Consider the following 22054-nt stretch of genomic DNA (forward strand, 5'->3'; position numbering starts at 1 on the left):
GAATTCCACGTCTAACAAAAACTACAATTATGGCGAAGCCTACAAGAATAAATGAAACGGCCAAAAAGTATAAAAATAAAATAGAAATCTAGTATAATAAAATATACAAATTTATAAAAAATATATTTATTAAAATAGAAAATATATAATAATTTCACATCAATTATCTTTTTCAAAAGCCTTTACAATCAAAATAATTGTGTCATTACAAAAAAAAAATTAAAAAAAATGTGTGTCATCCAACTGATCACCAACTTTGACTGCTCGAACTCAAAGCACGTTGAGCCTCTAATCCAATTCATGTAGCACGTTTAACCTCTGATCCAAGATATATGATAACTCGGTATGACTGGGAGGTATCTTTGACACATGTTTTCGAGTTGCGGATTTCTTGGCCAATATGGGACACCAAGGGGATGTTAACTTGACCATTGTTTTTGTCATCCCGTCTCCTTTACGCATGATCATCGTGGAAGATTTTCCTAGTATAGCTTTTAATCGTTTTATTTCTCTATAGTTGTGTTTCCCATTTTATATCGAAAAAAATGCGTGTATCTTTTTTATTTTCATCGACAAGTGTTAGTTTTTGTTTCGAACCCACAAATATATATATATATATATATATTTCCGTTAGCTACTAAATAAACATTACAGCTCCAAATGTATGAATGCACCCTTTAATTGGACGGGGTATCGTTTTTCCTTGAAATAACCTTAAAAATGGCTTCAAAGATCCTCAGTGTCTCCTCACAACTCAAATATTGATTTAGCCTATAAAGTTAGAACTTAAAATCTCATTATTAGTCACACATGCAACATATTTAACTCTTAACATTTTATGCTGGAACTTAACACCTCATTATTACTCACACATGCATCAGATTTAATTCTTAACAGTTAAAGTTAATATGCTCATTGGTTTAGGCAATCCAAGTATTTAACTCCCAACACACATGCATCCCATTGCAAGTTCTGTATTTGTAATTCTTTTTAACCGCACTAAGTTTTTCAAATTTTCTTTTTTGACAGTAGCTTTTCAAACTAAAACCACCTGCAGTTGCTTTAATGCAATGATGTGATAATGTGATTAATTAACCAAGCAAAGCGAGGTGTGGGGGCAACACGTCCCCGTGAATAACTCCATTGAGGCATTGACAGCAACACGTCATCGTTTCGTGTGCTGCTACCGTCTGGGCGCACGTTAGACTACACCTGTCCTATGTCATTTGCTCCATCCTCGTGCCCCCCTCTCGTCGTTTTTAAACCAAATACTATTAGTTATTTAATATCATTAAGATATTAGTATATCTATTTCTCTTTCTCTGTCATACATAACCTTTTACAAGAGTTATTAAAATATTAAAATTTCATTCCACATTCATTCATTTCCTCATTACACATACTTATTTTTCTAGTTTTAGTTTTGCCGACTCGTCTCACATTCGTTATCTATTAGAGCGGCGAGCTTCACTTGGAAATCTTCTGAAGAGCTTCCGAGTTTGCGAATGAGAACTCGGCATTGACTCAGAGACGGTTCGTTACATTTTTGTGGCCGATGCTGAAGTTTTAGCTCAGTGACAATTTCTCTTGCTATGACTTTCAGGTGAATTGTGCCTCAACTCTACGATTTCTGGATCTGCGTTTCTCTTGCTTGGAATTCTAGGTTTTAATGGCCATTAAATTGAATTTGTTGTGAAGTTTCCTAATCTATCGCGCATTTATGTCAAACTAAAAAAGTGAATTGATTTTTCAAGCAACCGAGTCAACACTGTTATTTCTAACGGAGGGTAATTGTCAACGTCTTTGGTTGGTTATCATTATCCATCTGATTTTCGTTGCTTGCCATATAAATCCCGATCTTTCTAGTATCTGTCGTTTTTTCGATTTTCATGTTCGTTTTTACGTCAGGTTTAGTGTACTAGTAATTCAAGCTTAGAAATAGAAAGTACTTTTCAGTTTTCCAATGAGTTGAAAAGACATTTTGCCAAGTCGTTACGCAATTCTATTCACTTTTTGTGTGTTTGTGTTTAAAGCACTTAACACTTGATGACTTGGTATAGCAGACTTGGTCACTTGGATTAACGCGTTAACGAGTACAATTTTTGGGAAATTTAGCATACGCCTATTGTTGACTGTAGTATGATGCAATCTGGATTTCTTAGTAACACTTGAGTACCCAGGCCTTCGTATGACAATGAAAGAAAAAAAACCTTAGTGATAGTTAGTTGGCTGGTCATGTGTGTTCTGATTTGCAATTTATGCCTGATTAGTGATCCTTCATATCACAAAATGTGGCTTCTATATTCCACATATTACCCTTGTTCATAGTACGAATGGTCTTTTGTTTTTTATGAGGTCAATGGCTTGATCAAGTCAAGTAGTTTTAGACTTAAAGCCAAAAAGAAAAATAAAAGAGTTAAAACAACTAGTCATTTCAAAAGGTGCATTTCCACGTAATGTGTAGCAACTGTGTTATGGTAGATTTTGAGACCCTTCATTTTGTGCTTCACTTCCCTGCTGCTTATGGTTGCTTAGAAGTGAAAATTCTGTTCTTATAGTTAAATAACTAATCTAGTGAACTACTAGTATTTAGGAAATAAACTTATTAGGAATTTGACCAATCATAATGGATATAGACTATAAAGGTCACAAGAAGGCATATTACTGTGACAAATTTGACTAGGTTGTCATTTTTAAATAGATTTCCTCAGTTAAGCTTGCTCACTTTGATACTTTGTGCTTGCTTTGTCATTTTTGTTCCCATAGCTCATAGGCTAGTTAAGATTGTGTATAATCAACTACTTTTGCATTGACTTTGCCATATAATTCCATGTCAGGTTTATGCTATATTGAAATAAATTTTCATTGACTATGGGTGTCTCTGGGAAGTGGATTAAAGCATTGGTTGGTCTAAAGAAATCAGAAAAGCCAGAGAAGGATGGAAATGTGAGTCTCTCTCTCATAACACTTCATACTCATATTCCTGAGTTTCAGTATTTATTTTCATGTTATGTTGGCAAAAATAATCATCACCTATGGCGCTTTTAACTAAGGTTCTGTATCATCATGTAGTTATTTCTACCCACACTACCCCAAAAGAAAAACAAAAGAGTTTTGTTGCTTGTGTTTCAACTCAAGAGGGAAAAGATTAATGGTTTTCTTGTGCATTTGCGAGTGTCATACTCGGGGCATTTAGTGGAGTTGTTTTGATTCTTCAAATGTTAGAGCTTGGTTCACTTTAGTTAAGTAGTTTGTTATTGATCATTTCAATTCTACCATGTGCTCAACGAATTTTCCTCTTGGAAACTATATAAACTGAATTTGGTAAAATTTAAAACCAGATCCACTATTGAATATAGATTTAAGGGGGTATATTGCATCCCCAAACCTGATGGCAAATTAATGTTAATGCTGTTGCATGAGAAAGTCGTTAGAAAGTCTCACATTGCCTGCCTCATACTGGGGTGCAATTTAAATACCTGTTGGACAACTTCACTTAATTCCAATTGGTTTTAAGGGGGTATATCACATTCCCTCAATTGTTAATGCCTTAGCATATCAAAGAGTTGTTGGAAAGTCTCACATTGCTAGCCTTAATTACTGAGGTGTGGTTTAAATACCTATTGGCTATTGGGCAATGTAACACCAATTGGTTTAAAGATGAAATCTAACAAGAGCCACCCAAGTTGGTAGTGTTTTTAGCATATGAGAGAGGCCACTCAAGGTTTTCTCTTATCCCAAAGAAGTTCTTCACATCTTCTAGTTCCACTCCTTTATAAAATACTACACATTACATATCAAGAATTAATTTCACATGTTTTCAAACTTTTCAATGGTGAGAAGGTTGGCAAGTTTCACCATCAGAGAAGGCATGATGTCGAATTTAATAATGGTAAACTTCCAAACGAATTGGATAATGATGCTACTACACCTGTTGAAGATGTTAATGGCCATGCAAACCTTGATGCCCACTATTCATCTTCTTCTTCACAACAAGCACATGATGCTGCACATAATCAACAAATGAGGGAGGAATGGGCTGCAATACACATTCAAACAGCATTTAGAGGATTTCTGGTAAATTCCGTATTAAATTTGGCTTAATTTGCATGAGCTGAATTGAAATCTATTATTAAAAAAATTATCTAAATAATTGTTATGTATATATTTTTTCAATGTGACTGTAGGCAGTGCTTATGTGATGTCATTTGCTTCTGTTATTCCCCCTTTTTTATACTTCAGGAGTCTATCTTTTTCTCTAAAATTATTTTTGGCATTCAAGAGTCAGGTATTGTAGTAGTGGTTGACAAAAGTGATTTATCTACCTCTAGGATGTCATTTTTCTGTAATTTAATTGATTTTTCTTTAAGATACTCTTCAGATCTATTTTTTGGTCTTTTTTTTCTGTCTTTCGTTCTTTTATTTACTCTTGTATTTGTTTTGAGAATTATTATAAAAAAATTTCAGGAGTTTCATTGCCAACGACTTTGACCTAGCTGGAAAATTGTGTTTTATGTATCAGGCCAGAAGAGCACTACGGGCTTTGAAAGGTGTGGTAAGGCTTCAGGCCCTTGTAAGAGGCCATGCAGTGAGAAAACAAGCCGCAATAACACTCCGTTGTATGCAAGCTTTAGTGAGGGTTCAAGCTCGTGTTCGAGCTAGGCGTGTTTGCATGGCATTGGAAACTCAAGCATCACAACAGAAGCATCAGCAAAACCTTGCAAATGAAGCTCGAGTTCGAGAAATAGAAGTAAGGACTAAGGAGTACTGTTCTTAAAGGAACATTACTTTTTTTAATTGTGGAATATTTTCATCTCTTTCACTATTATCTCCTTGTAATCCATTTTCATGGAGGATGGGTATTGAGAAATTGAGCATGAATTTGAGATAGCTGTTTGATTGTCTTTTTTTTTTTTTGGTGGAAAGCTGTTTGATTGTTAAGTTTATGAAAGAGAATCTAGGTTTTTCCTTCTCGCTACTTGGGTCTAGTTGCAATAAATTTCAGCTTAATTTAGTCTTTTGGATCCAATTGTTTGTTGGCATTTTCTCGGCAATCTGTCATATTCTATATTTAGTTTCACTTTACTGTGACTTATTTATTAATTTATGCATAGATAATTATCAGAAGGAAAATGTACTAAACTAACAATTAAGCAGGATACTAAACTAACACTGGTATAAACTATGTGCCTTTAACAGTTGAATGTCATGTGCTGGTTTAATTTCTTTGAGACATTTCTGATGGGTGTACCAGGATAAGAAACAGAGAACTTGGACTAGGGTAAAAATGCTATAGTGCTTGGTATGATATAATGTAATCAAATTGCAGTCTTATCAAATTATCTGTTTGAGGGACCTTGTAACTTAATAATGATGATTAATAACTCAATTTTTTTTTTTTTAATTTTAAAATTCATATATACAGGAAGGATGGTGTGATAGTGTAGGATCTGTTGAAGAAATTCAGGCTAAATTATTGAAGAGACAGGAGGCTGCAGCAAAACGTGAGAGAGCCATGGCATATGCTCTATCTCATCAGGTGAGTTTACTATAGCATATTGTTTAATTATGTGTGCAGTGAGTATTATACATTAGTTAAATTTTTCTGCAACCTGCATAATAAGAAATATCTGAACTTTGGAATTTCATTAATTCATAGGAGGGTCTCATTGCCTTCAAGACATTCTCCATTAGGAAACATAAGAAATTGTTTTTTATATCCTATTATATTAAAGTGTTGTAAATTCGATCTAAAGTTTGGAATGGACGAATAGTCCATCTTAAACACAAGTTTTTATATAATTATAGAAAAGAGTAATAAATTTGGAATTGTTTTTTCTCAAAAAGAAAAATACTGGGCCAATTCAAACATTATTCAATCAAGCCGCTTAGTTTTGTAACTTGGAATGAGTTATACATAGATAGTGTAACATACTAACATTACGATACTTAATGATGTTGTCAAGTGTTAGTGAACCTCTAAAAGTAAACAGAACTTGGAACTTTGGTCAGCAGCTTTGCATTATAGTGTCCATTTTCCTTTGATACATCATTTTGGTTCACAGGCTTGGTGTAAGATTTTTCAAATTTTCCCCTTGGCAGTGGCAGGCAGGATCAAGACAGCAGCCTGTTTCCTCTGGTGGATTTGAACCGGATAAAAACAGCTGGGGTTGGAATTGGTTGGAAAGGTGGATGGCTGTCCGTCCTTGGGAGAACCGCTTTGTTGACATAAATATGAAGGATGGAGTAACAGTACATGAAGATGGAACTAAGGATGATAAAAATGAAACCCCACCTCAGTTGAGCTCTGCTTACAAGAAACCATTCTCATCAAACACTCATCCAAACCTGACAAGTCAAGGAACTGGTCCCACTATTTCTGATGGCTGTGATTCTTCATCTAGTATGCCTGCAGGTTTGCCAGAATCATCAAACACACATCCTGTTAAGCCGACTTCTAAGGCAAATGCTGAAAATACTGTTGGAGAATTTAACTCAAAACCTAGAATTGGGTCAAGATCTCTTAGTAATCCAAAGGAGAGAACATCACAGGCAGATAAGCAGGCCAAAAAACGATTATCTCTGCCTAACAATAGTGAGTATTCTCTTTATGTTCATTTTATTGTTTCCTGAACACTGGGGGTCTGACAGCTGCTTCAGGAAGTTGTAACAATTATCAGGTGAACTATAATATAGATAGACTAACCCAATTATTGCATTCCACTTCAGCCATCTTGAGTTTGAGATTTACAACTGAAGTTCAAGTGTAGCTAGGTGCATTCACTCATTTACAGAGGTAGGGCAGCATTGTAGAGGACCCTAAACCTTAAAAGGTTTCTAAAATAACTGCATGCCATGTTGATTCGTTTGGAAATGTTATAGAGAAGTTTTCCTAAATTTCAGCATTTTCTAATTTGCAATGTTGGCCAACACCGTAGAAGACAATTGAGTTGTATTATTCCCCAAGGGTTGAGCTATCCATTCTAAAATGTTACTCTCAGTAATAACATCACCGAGTTGTATAGAATGAGATCACTGATGTTTCGTGCACCGTGGAAGAAATTAATTTGTAATTTTGATTAGAAATTTTATTTTATGTAACATCTTTATTTCTAAAATTCTTGTGTTAATGAAAGCATAATAAGCAATTTGAAAGTCCAGTTGGCTGGATTAAGTTAGGATAGAACTAGTCTTTGCTAAATATTATTTCTTATCTCTGTTAAGCAGGGGCTGGTGCTGGATCTCAAATAGTCAAACACCCTGTTAGCATTACTAATGTGAAAGGGACGCTAAGCACGCAAAAGTCTACTAGGGATAAACCTAAGCTCAATGGAAGAAGGGAGGAGAATACAAAGTAGCTGAATGGAAGAAAGGATGCGAACATAAACACAAGGATATGTATTTTCGAGAATCTCAAATAAGGGAAATCACTCTCTTCTCTGTTGATATATGGGCATTTGTCGTTCTGTGCATATAATGTGAAGCGGTGAGGGCTTTGTATTGTACATAGTCCATGAAGAGTTGAAGACGATGAATGTGGTTTTACAGTTTTGAGATTGGCTTGGGTTGTGATAGGAATAAGATTTGCCTGGTTGATACAAGTTTGCTTTTATTTATGCAATGCAATGCTTGTTGTGGTCAGAATGTCAGTTATGTGATAGCATGATGCATTTATGTACACCTTTCAGTGTGATTGCCTTATGTCGCGTTATATTGTTGCCAGCTGTTCTTTAGTGAGCATATTTCACCAACACATACATGCTTCTGCGTAGATTTGATTATTTGATCATAATTGGTTATGCCTTATTTTCTGTACACTTTCACTCTGATTTTAGTACTATATTACCAATTGTTAAGGATATACAAACAAATAATGCCTGAAATTTGGGTTAAAATTGTTTAGAATAAAATCCCAGCAGTCATTATGAAAAGCAGATCCAGCAAAGCAGGTGACGTCCGCTGTGATTTTAATTTTAAAATTAAAATCAGATCCAGCGGTGGGGTTTCCTGATCTATCTTCGGCATAGTCACGGCATTTTGCTATCTTTTATTAATTTCTATTCATTTAAATTTGATATTATTGCAGCATAATTCATAGAAATTAATATTTTTTTGTATAATGATGTTAAATTACACAGTTAAATTTATTAAATAATGTTATTTAGGTCCTTTCATAATTTGACATTATAATTTAAATGTATTGATAGGTAAATAATTTTATTATTTAATCATAAGAAAATTATTATGAACGATACAAATATTAATTTAAAATCATATTTATCATGATCTTTTATGAGTAGATCGTAATTCAAAAAAAAGATTATTTATCAAACAGTTATATAAATAAATTTTTTAATTAATAGAAAAATTAAAATGTCTAACGCGCTCATTGAGAAGGTAGAAATGATCTTTTTTATAGATGATAATTCAATTTTCTAGAAATGAATCTTAAGGTGGCCAGTTAGCGTAGCATTGTTACTGTTATCGTTGAGGAATAGTTTGGTAATTAGTACTTGGTAGGGGTAGTGTAGGTAAATAAAAGTGCATTTATGTGTTAGTTGCTTTGGTTTTTAATTTCTCCTGTAGGCTTTCCATTCCCCAGGAAACTCAATGTTCTCAAGCCCATTCGTGTTAACCTTCTCTCTCCTTCTCTCCCTCCCAATCCTCTTCTTCCTTGCCCCACGGATCCTCCCTCCAAAGCCCCATTCCTTCCCCCCCATCTCCCCCTCCGACGAGCTCGATGACATCAACCTCTTCAACCGCGCCATTTCCCATTCCAGCAATTCCCATTCCAACCCTTCCAAATTCTTCCACCTCTCCTCCAAAAACCCCTCTCTCAAAATCGCCTTCCTCTTCCTCACCAACACCGATCTCCACTTCTCCCCCTTATGGGACCTCTTCTTCTCTTCCTCCCCTTCCCACCTCTTCAACATTTACATCCACTCTGACCCCTCCTTCAACCTCACTCTCCCTCTTTCCCCTCTTTTCCGTAACAAATTCATCTCCTCCAAACCCACCTTCCGCTCCTCCCCTACCCTTATCTCCGCCACTCGCCGCCTCCTCGCCTCCGCTCTCCTCGACGACCCTTCCAACGCCTACTTCGCCCTCCTCTCCCAGCACTGCATCCCTCTCCACTCCTTCAAATACACCTACAACTCCCTCTTCCTCTCCCCAACCTTCGATTCCGAAAACCCCGAATCCTCGTCCCGCTTCGGCCTCCGCCTCAAATACAAATCCTTCGTCGAGATCCTCTCCCACGCGCCCAAGCTCTGGAGGCGCTACTCCTCCCGCGGACGCTACGCCATGATGCCGGAGATCCCCTTCGAAGATTTCCGCGTGGGCTCTCAGTTCTTCACGCTCACGCGCCGCCACGCGCTCGTCGTCGTTAAGGACAGGACACTTTGGAGGAAATTCAAGATCCCGTGTTACCGTGACGATGAGTGTTACCCCGAGGAGCATTATTTTCCTACCCTGTTGTCCATGGCGGATCCTGATGGATGCACCAAATACACGCTCACGAGTGTTAACTGGACCGGCACCGTCAACGGCCATCCTTACACTTACCGGCCGACGGAAATCTCGCCGGAACTCATTCTCCGGCTCCGGAAGTCCAATCATTCCGAGTCTTACCTCTTCGCCAGGAAATTCACCCCGGATTGCTTGGAGCCCTTGATGCGCATTGCTAAATCGGTCATCTTCAGGGATTGAAATTCAAATTGTAAGTGAAAACATGGTATGTTGTCGTTTATTTTGTTATATTTTATTTTAATTTGTTGTGATTTATTAGGGTTAGCAGTTAGTTAGCAATAGATACAGAAAGTGAGTTGGTGATTGTGTGAGTCAGAGATGGTAGGATGGTCAAAAGGGTTTGGATCTTTGTTGATGTGGATTTGCACTTGTCTGATTGGATGGAGAGTGGAGGTTTCCATTTTCAGCTTTATTATATGTTAGAATCTGGTTTTGATGCTTTTCTTTTGTTTGCAATATCAGAATGTTTCTTGGGGTTTAAAGTTGAGAAGGTACATTTACGAGTTGAGTTTATAGTGCACCATTCAGAATTAGCACAAAATTAAGAAGGATTTGTCGGTTTGAGAATAAAAGTAATTTTGGTGTCTCTTGACTGAAATCTAAACACGGACTATAGAGTGTCTTTGGATAGTTGAACGGAAAATTTAATCATTTCAATGCATAAGCAAAAAAGCTATGCGAGTAGTGCATTCAGTTAGATGCAATTGTAATCCAAAGACGGTGGAATGAAAGCGAGTTTTAGATTGATGGACACGGTAGTGAAATTTGGAGGGACCTCCTCAAGTTGCTTTTTAAGCAAAATATGTGTGTGTAGGTGCATTAGTGCTTTGTAGGGAATGAGATTCTCTCTCTGTTTATGAAGAGTATTTGCTTTTGGCATTTGCGGTGTTCATGCCTTGCTTTGTGATGTGAAAAAAAGGTTCATGACATCTTGTATTCTGAATGTCAAAATCATGGTGCTATACTAGTAGGTCCTTTTAGTAAGGATAGTACTCTTATTCCATATGAATGCGAGTTCAAATCTCATTGTCAATGTAAAAACTTGAACTTGGCAGGTAATATGTAAGTATCTTTATAAATGTTCTCCGATTCTTTTATTCCTGGCGGGTCTCTGGAACCTTGCATAAACTTTTATTTATCAAAAATAAAAAAGACTAGTAGGTGCTTTATATTCTGTTTTTGGTGAAACCTTGACTTTAATAGATGCATACGTGGGCGAGCCTAATCTAAAGTTGCATTTCCCATCTGCCTGTGTGTTGGATTTATTTATATCATTGGATTTTTTTATTAGTTTGGTTTCTTATGCACAAAATACAAAGACTTGTCGATACTGTCGTGGTTAGATTTCTTTGTCTGATTCTGCTGCAGTTGAGATAACTTTGTTCCATCAAATTTTTTTCTAGCAGGTGGAAAAGGTCTGTGAAGAGATTTATGGTGTGAGATGATATTTTGCTTGCTGTTGCTGTGACTGTAGGTTGATGGTGGTGTATAGTTTGAAGAGGCACGAACAGCCCACATCCTATATGCATACCTGGAACTCTCAAATTGAGAGACTTGGGATCTTACACGAACGAGGGAATCAAATCAAATCATATACAAAGCAAAGAAATAGGTAAACACCTGCGTGAGTTGAAAAGGAAATGCGGGTGGTGCTCTAGGCAAGTGTATTTAGTTGGGATGCAAGTGCTAAAGTAATTGCTAATTTGGCATAGAAGATTGTGTAGGTAGTTCTTCCTTTTGTGGGATGGTTTTGTACATAAGAGTTGTGTAAACATTGTTTAAAAGCTCTACAGTGTTACTACTTTTGAACAAAAAAAAAAAAAGATTTGTCTAAACGTGAGGCAACAGTGACTGCAATTATAAAAAGGAAAAAAAAAACACTCTTTCCACATTTGGCTTTTTCGAATTGATCCCTTTGTCATCCTGCTATTGCTGTATCCACCTCCCGCTTACCTTTTTTCTTTTGTTCTTTTTGGGTCTTTGTATTAATTAGTCTACGATCCTTTTCTTCTGTGGAAAGTATCAGATGGTGCTTTAATTTCACTCCATTAGATATAAATATATAATAAAAGAAAATAAATAAATATTCTTGTAGAACTTGTGTGAGTAGTTATGGGATGAGTTGCTTGTTATGTTGAAATATTATTAGTTATATATGATCATGTTGGACTTGTTCATTTAAACATTTTTCGTATGAGATGAGTCGGTGACAGTCTGAAAAGGTGGGAAGCCGCGATGACCCTGAGCAAATAATATAATATTTTTTTGGTTCAAGGTGTGTGTGTTTCAATTCATTGAATCAAATTAATCTTATATATAAATTATGATTATGTTAGTTGAAGAAAATTTTATATACAATTAGAATTAAACATAAATTTTTTGTTAAATAAATCTTGAGTAAATAATATAATATTTATTATTAACCCTTAAAAAATAATTTTAAAATAAATTTTTTTGAAAAGTAAATACATTTATATATTTTTAAAAAAAATATTTATTTCTAACAACTAAATTCACCTTAAACGAGTGATGATGATCATAATATGCATAGTTGGCTTGTAGAGTGGCGACAAAATTGAACTTGTCGGTGCTGGTTCTTTCCTCTTACACAATTCAAAATTGGGCCCCAAGAGACGTGCCAATGGACAAGAAAGTCGCACACCTTTCTTCATGTTTTGTGGGGACCACGGGCCCACACAAACCACAGTTGGCTTCCATGTTTCTTTCTTCTTTCTCTGAATTATCTAAACACATGTAGTTTGTAGTAACACCATCTCACTCGGATTTCTTACTTCTCAATTTTAACCTCATTCCTAAACTAGACAACATTTTGTTTTTTTGGGATGTCGGTGTTTGTTAATCTTAGTTATTTAATGTTTTATTTTACTCGATGTATAATTTGATTGAAAGCTCCCTCAAGGAGGAACTAGTTTTTAATATGTAAGAATTAAATAGGTTATCAAAAGATTTATAATATTTACATATTTTATTTAATTAATTAATTGAATTAGCTTTTCTTTATAACTAGTTTTTAATATCACAATATTAATTAATAATAGATTACTTTAATTAGCCGAATAGCAGAAAAAAGAGGTTAGGTAAGTTGTTAACTTACCACCAAATTTTGGCATTCATGCCGAATTCTTTCTGGTTGAAAAACGAACCATTTATTCAATGCTGTTTACATCTTAAGCAAATTGATTGTAGTTGGATAGTTGCTGTGGTAGCCCGAGGCAAAGGTACCTAAATTAGTTGATCAGGCTCTATAATTTTTTTTACAGATTAAATTATATTCATGAGAAAAAAGAAGGAAAAAGATTAAACTTTTTCTTTAAGAATCTTTTAGGCTTTTTGTCCTGTTCTCCTTGATCTGAAAGAAATGTTTGCCACTGTCGTCGAGGCACATGTGGTCTTCACCTTCCTGGAAACAGAAGCAAACAATCGACGGAGGCAATTATGCATTTAATCATTAGCCCTTTTTGACAGTTGAGAATTCTGCTTTTCACATCTTTTTGACAATTTTTTGTTATTGAAAAAATCTTCATAACACCTTTAATTTAATAGAAAATATTCACATTATTTACTTTACAAATTTTACTGGATAAAATTAGTTGAAAATTCAAAAGTTAACTTTGAAAAGTTGAAAATTAGTTAGAGTTAAAAACTGAAAAGTTATCTTATTAAATTGTAAATATTTGATAAAATTAATTATTAAAGTAGTTAAAAATATAAAATAATTAAAAAAACAATATAATTATGATTTATTTAAAAAGAATAAGCAAAAAATTTGATAAATATATCAAGAATAAAAATAGAAGAAAATATAAAAAATAGAAGTTAAAAATTAGTGTTTTAAAAAATACTACTTCAAGTAATATTTTAAAAAATAATAAAAAATATTAAAAAATATTTTCAAATGAATTTTTTAGCTAATAAAAAAAATAGAAATTAACTGAAATATTTTCCCTAATATAATCTTAATCTCATGAATAATGTCCTAAAAATATATTATTTGTATTTAAGAAATAGTACAAACTAGTATCCCTAAAAAATAATATAAATCATTATGTATGAAAAATATATTAATTTTTGTAATAATTATCTAAAAGTCACACTAAGTGTCTGCATGCTTATTAAACTTAAGAAATAAATATACTATGATTTTTTCAATTATCTAAAATTTTATGGTTATCTAATATATATGTGATATATATGTGAAGTGTTATCATTACGTAATTAAATTTCGCCTATATTAGAACCTACACATAGCCAACATAAAGTAAAGGATAAATAATTATTTTATCTCTAAATGTATAATTTCTTTATGATACCTAAAATTATGGACAAAAGTGATTATTTACCTAAAGTAAAATACCTAAAATTAACACCATTACTATAATACTAAATATTGACAAACTAAGTTGGATAAATATAAAATCCAAATCAACTAATCATAATTGTGAAAATTTAAGATAATTGCTTAAAAAGTTTGAGATAATAATTAATTTTAAAATAATCATAATATAATCTCTTGCTTAAGATTAATAATTTAAATTTATTCAAATATATACAAATAATTTAATAAATATTAAATAATAACATACAGGTATTAAAAGAAAAAAATGTATAATAAAGGACATACTTTCTTTAATTGAAGATAAATTTATATTATATCAACTACTGAAATTTATAATGATATAAGAAAAAATTAGTGGGTTGACTCGTAGAAAAAATAATATGATCTCTTGCTTAATATGCAAGTCCATGAAAAAAAATTACAACTTTGTTTAAAAAGGGAAATCTGCAGTAATAAATTAATAATTGATGCTTAGTGATCAATCTTGATACTCCAGCTCCTGACAAACAGGTTTGGGACCAGTTATAAATTTCTAGCATCCACGTGACAGTGTTTTCTCACCGCAACTACGTGTTCAGTGATATAAGTATTATTTATTTATGCATGTTTATTTTTATTGTTATATATCTGTTACTGCTAGGGATATTAAGTTTAAGAATTAAGATATCAAAGCCACATTCGTGACCCAAGATTTGAATATTTAAAAAGGAAAAATAAAAATTGTAGTTGTAAAAAACTATTGTTATAAGTTGATATTTTTTATTATTATCTTGTCTTTTAATCTGTAAATACTTGCTTGACTTACGTTAGTGGAGAATACATGTAATTTTTATATAAAAAAACTAAGATTAGATTTCAGAATTTTAATTATTAAGTTTAAATGTATTTTTAAAATGAGAATAACAATGATGCAATTCAATTTTATGAAACTATAACATAAGTAATTATTTTTAATTTCTTATTCTTTCATTGATATTATCATTGACATCATAATTATCGTATTATTTATTCTGCTATTATCCATACTATATGATTTTAAAATAATATTAATAAAATTTTAATTATTAAGTTTAAAAGTCTTTTTAAAATGAGAATATCAATGATACAATTCAATTTTATGAAACTATAACGTAATTAATTATTTTTTATTTTTTATTCTTTCATTGATATTATCATTGACATCATAATTATCGTATTACTGTTAATATCCATACTATATGATTTTAAAATAATATTAATAAAATTAAGAGAGAAAGTAATATATACTCTGATAATTAATAAATTAGAAAATATCATGTGATAATTTTATTAAATTTTATAATAATTATTTTAAAATTCATTCTTAATATGATTTCTGATTGGTTATAGTATATAAAATTAAACTCAAATTAAAATTAAAATTAAAAGCTACAATTTTAATCCTATACACAAACTAGATTCTATCGTTTTATTTAAAAGCATGAAATCCCTGTCACTTCAAACTTGAAAGTAAACTTAATCTCATCACCCTAAAAGGAAGTATTGACATCTGCCCTTATTTCATATCTCACCCGAAACAGTGATTAATTAAACCCATCCATAGGCTATGGGCTAAATCATGGGCAAAAATAAAGGAGATTGGAGGGAATTGCTAAGCCCACCCCCAACTTTAAAAATATCATAAAATTACCCTACTACCCCTAACACTTCCCCTCTCCCCAGCTCCTCCTATTCTGATCTTATTAAGGCTATGATTGGTTTGTCGGCAGGGGAGCTCCAAACTCAATTTGGAGAGAAAACTCATTTTACTAACATGTTTGGTTAGTCTCAAAAGTATATTTGCATATGAAAATTTGCCCAGAAACTCAGTTATATTGAAGTAAGATTTGAGTTGTTTTTGCAAATTTTAATCCAAACAGCTCTAAGTCCGGCTGCTCAAAGAAATCTTAGTAGGATGTGATCGCCGTTTGCTTTAATTTATCGTAAGGAACAAATTAAGCAATGACTACAAAACTAAATAATTAGAAAGACTAATCTGAAGTATCAAGTATATATGGAGCTTTTTTCTTGCTGGACAAATTAAGCACGCATTGAATCTATATGGAATTTCAAAGGTCAATAATGCATGTTTGAGTCACACTGATACGGATAGTGCCTTTCCAAAACATTCACCTTAACAAATGGTTAAACCGAGTCCCTGTTTGACTCTACGAACTGTCATGATCTTTTCTTCCCAAAAACTGTGACTTGGTATTCCCCAAAACTTTTGATAAACCATCCTCTTTCTTAAATTAAAACATTAAATTTTTTTAAGAGCTAATCTACATCATGCACTGAGTATCTAATTTTATCCTTTATTCCTAGTTTTTTATTCTTTTTTTAAAAAAAAAATATTATTACTTAATTCAACTTATTTCAATTACCTCAAATTTTAAATTTTGAATATTTAATATTGATAAATTGTATCAAATTGAAAATATCTTGTTTAAAATAATTTGAATTGCGTGACTATCGCGATCTTAGTTAATCTTAATTTAATTTTTAAATTCTAAATTTTGACAACATATATGATGTTAGATATCCATCATAGAGATTATGCATTTTGATTCGAATAATTTAATTTCATAATTTTTCTTCAATTTAAAAGTCTTATCTAATAAAATAAAATAATTCAGTATTCGTACTAAATATTTATTTTTCTCTATAATTTTTTTATTTACAACTTTTTACTTTAATTTTAAAATACGCTTCTGTGCAACAACATGATAACTTTATATTTTGTTTGCAAATAATAGGATAAAATATCTTGGTTCTTAATAAAAAGGATTAAATATCTTGGATTTTAGTTTAATGGTTTTGATAACTATAGAGTTGAGGAAATAGAAGTAATTTTTTTTTATTAATATAGAAGAGAGAAAATACATAATATTTTTATATTTATCCATTTAATAAATATTTTTCCAATAAAAAATAATTTCTTTATCCTCACGCAGGACACTAGAGTTTCAAAAGGGTTGGCTGCAGAATTTGTAATGAGGAAGAGACGGATGAACTTCATGCAGTGAAAACTTTTTTAGCATGTTTGGGTCAGCTTATTTAAAAAGAATAAGCACTTATTTCTCAAAGGTTCTATACAAAAAAACTTGATAAAAAAATGATTATTTTTTTTTTTCAAAATAAGGTAAATCAAACATGCACTTTGTTTTCCTCGATAAGATTGTGCAATCATCTTGCAAAAGCTGAGGGTGTTTTGTAGTTTACACTTTACAGTATTGGGATACAGATACTGCCACAAGTAGCCTTTTCTGGTATATAAGCATCTCTCAGTACTTAATTCATGGCAAAATGTTTGAAAACACGTTGAGAATAGAATGATCACATTTGTGATGTGAAAGCTATAATTATTAGCTTTTAAAAATTTCATCCAAAATGTGAAACCAAACATCCTAGAGCTGGAAAACTTGCGCCAAGTTCCCTGTATGTATGGCTTGTATTCAAATTTGGGAGACTCTCTTACCAGCCAGTGTAACAAATTCTTTTAAATTTAATCTTGTATAAAGTTTTTCTGGTTGTTCCTGTGATTTTGAGATTGCGGCTATTTGTATCCTCAATCCATTTTTAGTTTTGACAATTTTTGGTTTATAACAATATGTCAATAAGGTAAAATTTTTGGTAGACTGCAAGTTCTTTCTCCCCAACTTGAATGTAGTATCTTTACCTAGCTAGCTTTATTACGAAGTATACCACCAAATCACAGTATCTCTAGAATGATGGCCTAAGGGGAAGACAAAGAGAACTTTTAACAATAGTATTGAGTGCTTTTTATTCATGTGGAAGAATACAATCCTATTTCCTTTCGAATGAAAGCAATTTACAATAAATAATCAACCTGTCTGCACCCATTTTACCAACAAAAACCAAAAGCCTTACAAAAATGGCAACTAAATTTCCAACTACTGTAAGAAAAAGAATATAGTAGTAATTTCCCTATCCACATGCCAAATATACCGGGGAGTTAGAAATAGAGAGAAAGCATGCATTTCATAAACTTGACAAGCCTAGAATTTAAGACAAAAATATTCCAGCATCGTTAGCTTCACCATTCAATCTTCCATAGGACCTGTGTATTAGAGGAATGCACTAGAAATCTGCAACATCCAGGGTCTTGAGATCTCACGATGCAAGGTTGCTGAGGCCAAAATAGAGAGTTCTCTGCTGATATGCATTAACAGCATAATCAACTTGAAAATGACCAAATTGTGATTTAAATCGAAGTCCATATCCTAATCCAATTCCAGATCCTGGTTTACTCTGCCTCAACGCTGGATTTCCTGAGTTTCCAAGAGATCAACACCTTGAGAACACATTTGACATGGGTTTGGACTAAAGACTCAAACAAACATGATCAAGTAGATCAATTTAAGATAAAAAAACAGAAAAAGCAAAGCAGAAGCTATAACAATTAAACACCCCTGCTCCAAAGAATAAGAAAAAACTGTAAATGAAAACACAGAAGTGTAACTAAAATATAATGGCAAATGTTGGATCACTCGCTTCAATTAAGTATTTATATGGCCATCCCACTTAAAAGATAGTTTGTTCCAATTTCCAAGGTTTGGGTTATGGAGTACCCAAACTCAGTAATGGAACTCTAAATAATGAGGAATATTTGATACTCCAGATTATGGTCTAGTTTTTGGTTTCTTATAATAGTAGCCTTTATTTTACTACACAAAATGATACATATAGATTTCCTCCTACCACTGGAGAGACAGAATAAGAATCATTTATGCAGTTTTGTTTTGTCCAATCCTAGCTCCATTATTGTTCCACTAATTCCATAAAATGAAACTGTTATGTATGGGCTTGAACAAGTCAGTACTAGACACAGAAAAAAGACAGTAGAATAATAAGGGGAAGGCCAGGAATCAATGTGACCTACCACAGAAATGTAAATAAGCAAGCAATTTGAGTATTTTCAGCACAATGATATTACTCACCTGGTACAAGGTGACCAGACCGCAAGTCTGTTCCACAATCCAAGAAAATGGCACCTTCCAGCATCTTATTCTACAGTGAAAAAAGACATCAAGTAGTTTAGTACATAGCATTTCAGTTCAGCAATAAATGTAATAAAATATAAAAGGAAAAAGTGCATGCGTTTAATTCTGTTTGTCTGCTTGTGTGGGTATACAAAAAATAATTTCAAGGAAAGAGATGAGGTTAGTTCATGAATAACTTCTATGTTTGTTTAAAGGTAAAGTATGCTCAACAACAACAGTCAACAGATCTCATGAATAACAAATATTACAATTATACACAAGGTATTGCTAATTGTAATTTGTGGAAGCATAGTGGGAAGGGCAGATGGGCTGACTCTGATACAAACTGGATAGGATTTCAGTTCCAAAAGCTCACACTCACACACACAAAAAAAATTTCTTTTAAATCAGTCATATGGAGGAAAGTGAAAATTTCAATAGAAATGGCAACCCTAAAATTCTTCATTTTATTAGGAGATGACACACAGCCACAAACAAGAGACCAGAGAAGATGGTGAATTTGCTGCATGATCCTGTCAACTTCTAACCAGATGGGGATATATCCCACATTTGCGGTTTGCCAAACATTCATAAAAATCAGGGATGTGGATATTTCAACTACTAAAGTAGTAAAAGCAGTTCTTGCCAAAGATGGTGAATAAGGGATCGTACTTACTAGATACAGTTGCACAAGACAAAAAAACTTCGGCGAGAGTAAGTTCTTTATCAAAGAAAGTGCAGTTTAGTGGTATAAGAATATTTTAAGCAGAGAAGGTTATAAATCTGACTGGTTTTACAATATAGGATTGCTGTTCATTATGCTATCACATACCAAGGGGAGTGTCAGTTCGCTATTAGCCACTAAACACGATCGCCCAGATCCAACTGCTCCTTCTCCATACCCTCGCACACTTCCAAGCCCTCCAATGGAAAATGCTTGGTAAGGAGCCATGTCCCCGACAATTGAACCACCTGTAAGTCTGTAACATGAAAGGGTAGTGATGATAGCCAACTGTTTGTCAAACAACCCGAAGAGGAAATGAAAACAGGAATTTTCCTTGCACTAATGCATTTTAGTTTAATTCCCAGCTCCACATGGGGGGGGTTTGGGGGGGGGGGGGGGGATGGAATTATCTACTTTAAACTGCCAGAAAATACCAACCTTGTCAAGAGAAATGCTGGTCCAAGTTTGATTCCCTTTGAAGCAACAAATTTAAATCGATTGAAGATTATCCACTTAGAAAGAACTGGAATACCTTGTTCTATTTGAAGATTAAACTGAAAAAGACAGCCATTCAGTCAGTGGAATACATACACTAGAATTTCTTTTGTGATAAACACACATGCAACTAATTGATTCACAATCACTCATAAAAAGGAACTTGAAAGCAAACTGGAAATAAGAATGCATTATTACATGAAAAAAGCTATTATCATTCGCCTTTGCAAATTGAGACTCTTGCTTTAACACTACCATACTGTCATGTGGATTGCCACTGCATCAAGCAATGTACAGTATGTGATCAAAATCAGTTCAACAACTTGAGAACTGGAATACTAGAATCGTTAATTACCTGGAAGTCAAAGGAAATCCATCATAATCTCTACATATAGCGCGACCATCATCATTCAATGGACGAACATGCTGCATGATGGTTTACATTCCAATATTAGTTTCCAATTTGCCTATAACCAAATCAAAGAGTAACATAAAGCAAAGAAACTCAAGTTGGCCAGGATTTAGTATAAAATGACAGATTCATAAAAAGTCTAGCTGAACCTCAAACTTTATGCTGGTAGTGCTGCTCCATTTTGAACTAGCAGGTTCCTTCAGGTCCATTCCCACTGACAATCGAGATAAATTTATACCTCCACTTCCTGAGCGGGAGAAATTGTTCACTGGGATACCATGGACTCCAATCTCAGGTGAAAGAGAATGCTGGAAGAGAAAAAGGTGAGACAAAAAGTAGAATTTAAGAATGTGCAACAAACTTCACCCAGCTGACACAAAGAGAATGAATCTCATTTAAAAATAGGCTCATTGTACAACATGGTTTTGCATCATCACTATATCATGTACAATAAGTTTCTTTTCTTATATATATATATATATATATATATATATAATATAATAACTATCTTAAAAGTCATATTGAAATGACTTCTAATTGTTTAACAGTGTAAAACTTTTACACTGACAATGCATGTTTATTAAACTCTAAAATATAATGATAAAAAACACAAAGCCAACCTGCAATACAAAAGACTGCTGAGCAAGCCATTCTGGCCGTGGCCTTCTATATGCAACCAAGACATTTGAATCATACAGACCCTTGTCCCACGAAACATCAAGCTTCTCACTTCCACCAAACAAATTTGGGTGTTTGATGCAAAGACTTCCAAAAAAAAGAAGTTGAACAATTCATTACTCCATTAAGAGAAAACCAACCGATACCCTTGAAGAACCCAAACTGACGTAAATTCAAAATTTTGCCATTCAGATTCAACCAAGAGTCCACTCACGTAAAAGTACAAAACGAAGGAACAAAACTGAGACTCTTACCTCCCAATTACCAGTGAAAATGGACTGCCAGTACTCCTATTTGGGGGAAAATGCAAAAATAACAAACACAAGGATATTTGTGAACAAATTAACTAACTAACTAATTAAGTTTTCAAAGACAATGCTGAGAAAAATGAAACCTAAGGGTAGGAAGCATCAAAGAAGCGCATAGCTTGTGAGTAAAATCAACATTAACGTCAATCTTTGCTGTAAAACCACCCAAACAGAGAGAAAAAAGCACTTACATCAAAAAACACGGTCATGCAAAAACAAAACAAAAAATAATTTTTTTTGCATATTATGTCTAAACCTTTGCCAGCATGGATGCTCTTCTGAGCTCCCATCCCATCAAACACGCATCAACCATTAAAATTACCAGACACGCAATAATTGAACCAACACAATCAACGTTTTGAAAGATTATTATTATATAGTAAACGGCATGCGTGCAGTGGAGACAATGCTGCGTTTCGTTTCGTAACGTTGGCAAAACAACAACCAAACGAGGTGGTGTTTTTTGTCGCGTGTTTATTCTGTTCCTAGCTTCCAACTTCTGTTATCCCTTTCGTTTCTACACTCACCTCG

At 33.4% G+C, this 22054-nt stretch overlaps 3 protein-coding genes across 12 annotated transcripts; 2 read left to right on the forward strand and 1 right to left on the reverse strand.

Moving 5' to 3' along the window:
• The first annotated feature begins 1314 nt into the window (after positions 1 to 1314).
• Positions 1315 to 7811, forward strand: IQD47 (protein IQ-DOMAIN 47). Of its 5 annotated transcripts, none has more exons than XM_006594847.4 (7): positions 1317 to 1603; positions 2838 to 2946; positions 3844 to 4077; positions 4523 to 4750; positions 5426 to 5539; positions 6103 to 6595; positions 7225 to 7701. In XM_006594847.4, the coding sequence occupies exons 2-7, from the start codon at positions 2872 to 2874 to the stop codon at positions 7356 to 7358; spliced, it is 1278 nt and encodes a 425-aa protein (XP_006594910.1). In that variant the 5' UTR covers positions 1317 to 1603; positions 2838 to 2871; the 3' UTR covers positions 7359 to 7701. The 5 variants fall into 5 exon arrangements, with proteins under 5 accessions (XP_040863762.1, XP_006594911.1, XP_040863763.1 ...); NM_001289305.2 differs by having other exon boundaries at positions 1336 to 1603; positions 7228 to 7811; XM_041007828.1 differs by having other exon boundaries at positions 1315 to 1603; positions 2838 to 4077; positions 7228 to 7701.
• Positions 7812 to 8455: 644 nt separating this feature from the next.
• On the forward strand, positions 8456 to 11417 carry LOC100819878 (glycosyltransferase BC10). Of its 6 annotated transcripts, none has more exons than XM_006594849.4 (2): positions 8456 to 9718; positions 10935 to 11417. In XM_006594849.4, exon 1 carries the CDS (start codon positions 8611 to 8613, stop codon positions 9706 to 9708), a length of 1098 nt encoding a protein of 365 aa, XP_006594912.1. In that variant the 5' UTR covers positions 8456 to 8610; the 3' UTR covers positions 9709 to 9718; positions 10935 to 11417. The 6 variants fall into 6 exon arrangements, with proteins under 6 accessions (XP_006594912.1, XP_006594914.1, XP_006594913.1 ...); XM_006594851.4 differs by having other exon boundaries at positions 8493 to 9733; positions 10932 to 11417; XM_006594850.4 differs by having other exon boundaries at positions 8493 to 9733.
• Positions 11418 to 17661: 6244 nt separating this feature from the next.
• On the reverse strand, positions 17662 to 21957 carry LOC100820409 (outer envelope protein 39, chloroplastic). Its single transcript, XM_003543360.5, has 11 exons — positions 21780 to 21957; positions 21610 to 21676; positions 21470 to 21505; positions 21158 to 21302; positions 20687 to 20845; positions 20481 to 20551; positions 20324 to 20402; positions 20069 to 20184; positions 19739 to 19886; positions 18865 to 18934; positions 17662 to 18195 (listed from the first exon to the last, which is right to left on the reverse strand). The coding sequence occupies exons 1-11, from the start codon at positions 21811 to 21813 to the stop codon at positions 18038 to 18040; spliced, it is 1083 nt and encodes a 360-aa protein (XP_003543408.1). The 5' UTR covers positions 21814 to 21957; the 3' UTR covers positions 17662 to 18037.
• Positions 21958 to 22054: the final 97 nt, after the last annotated feature.

Source organism: Glycine max, chromosome 13, assembly GCF_000004515.6.
Source record: "Glycine max cultivar Williams 82 chromosome 13, Glycine_max_v4.0, whole genome shotgun sequence".
Taxonomy (NCBI): domain Eukaryota; kingdom Viridiplantae; phylum Streptophyta; class Magnoliopsida; order Fabales; family Fabaceae; genus Glycine; species Glycine max.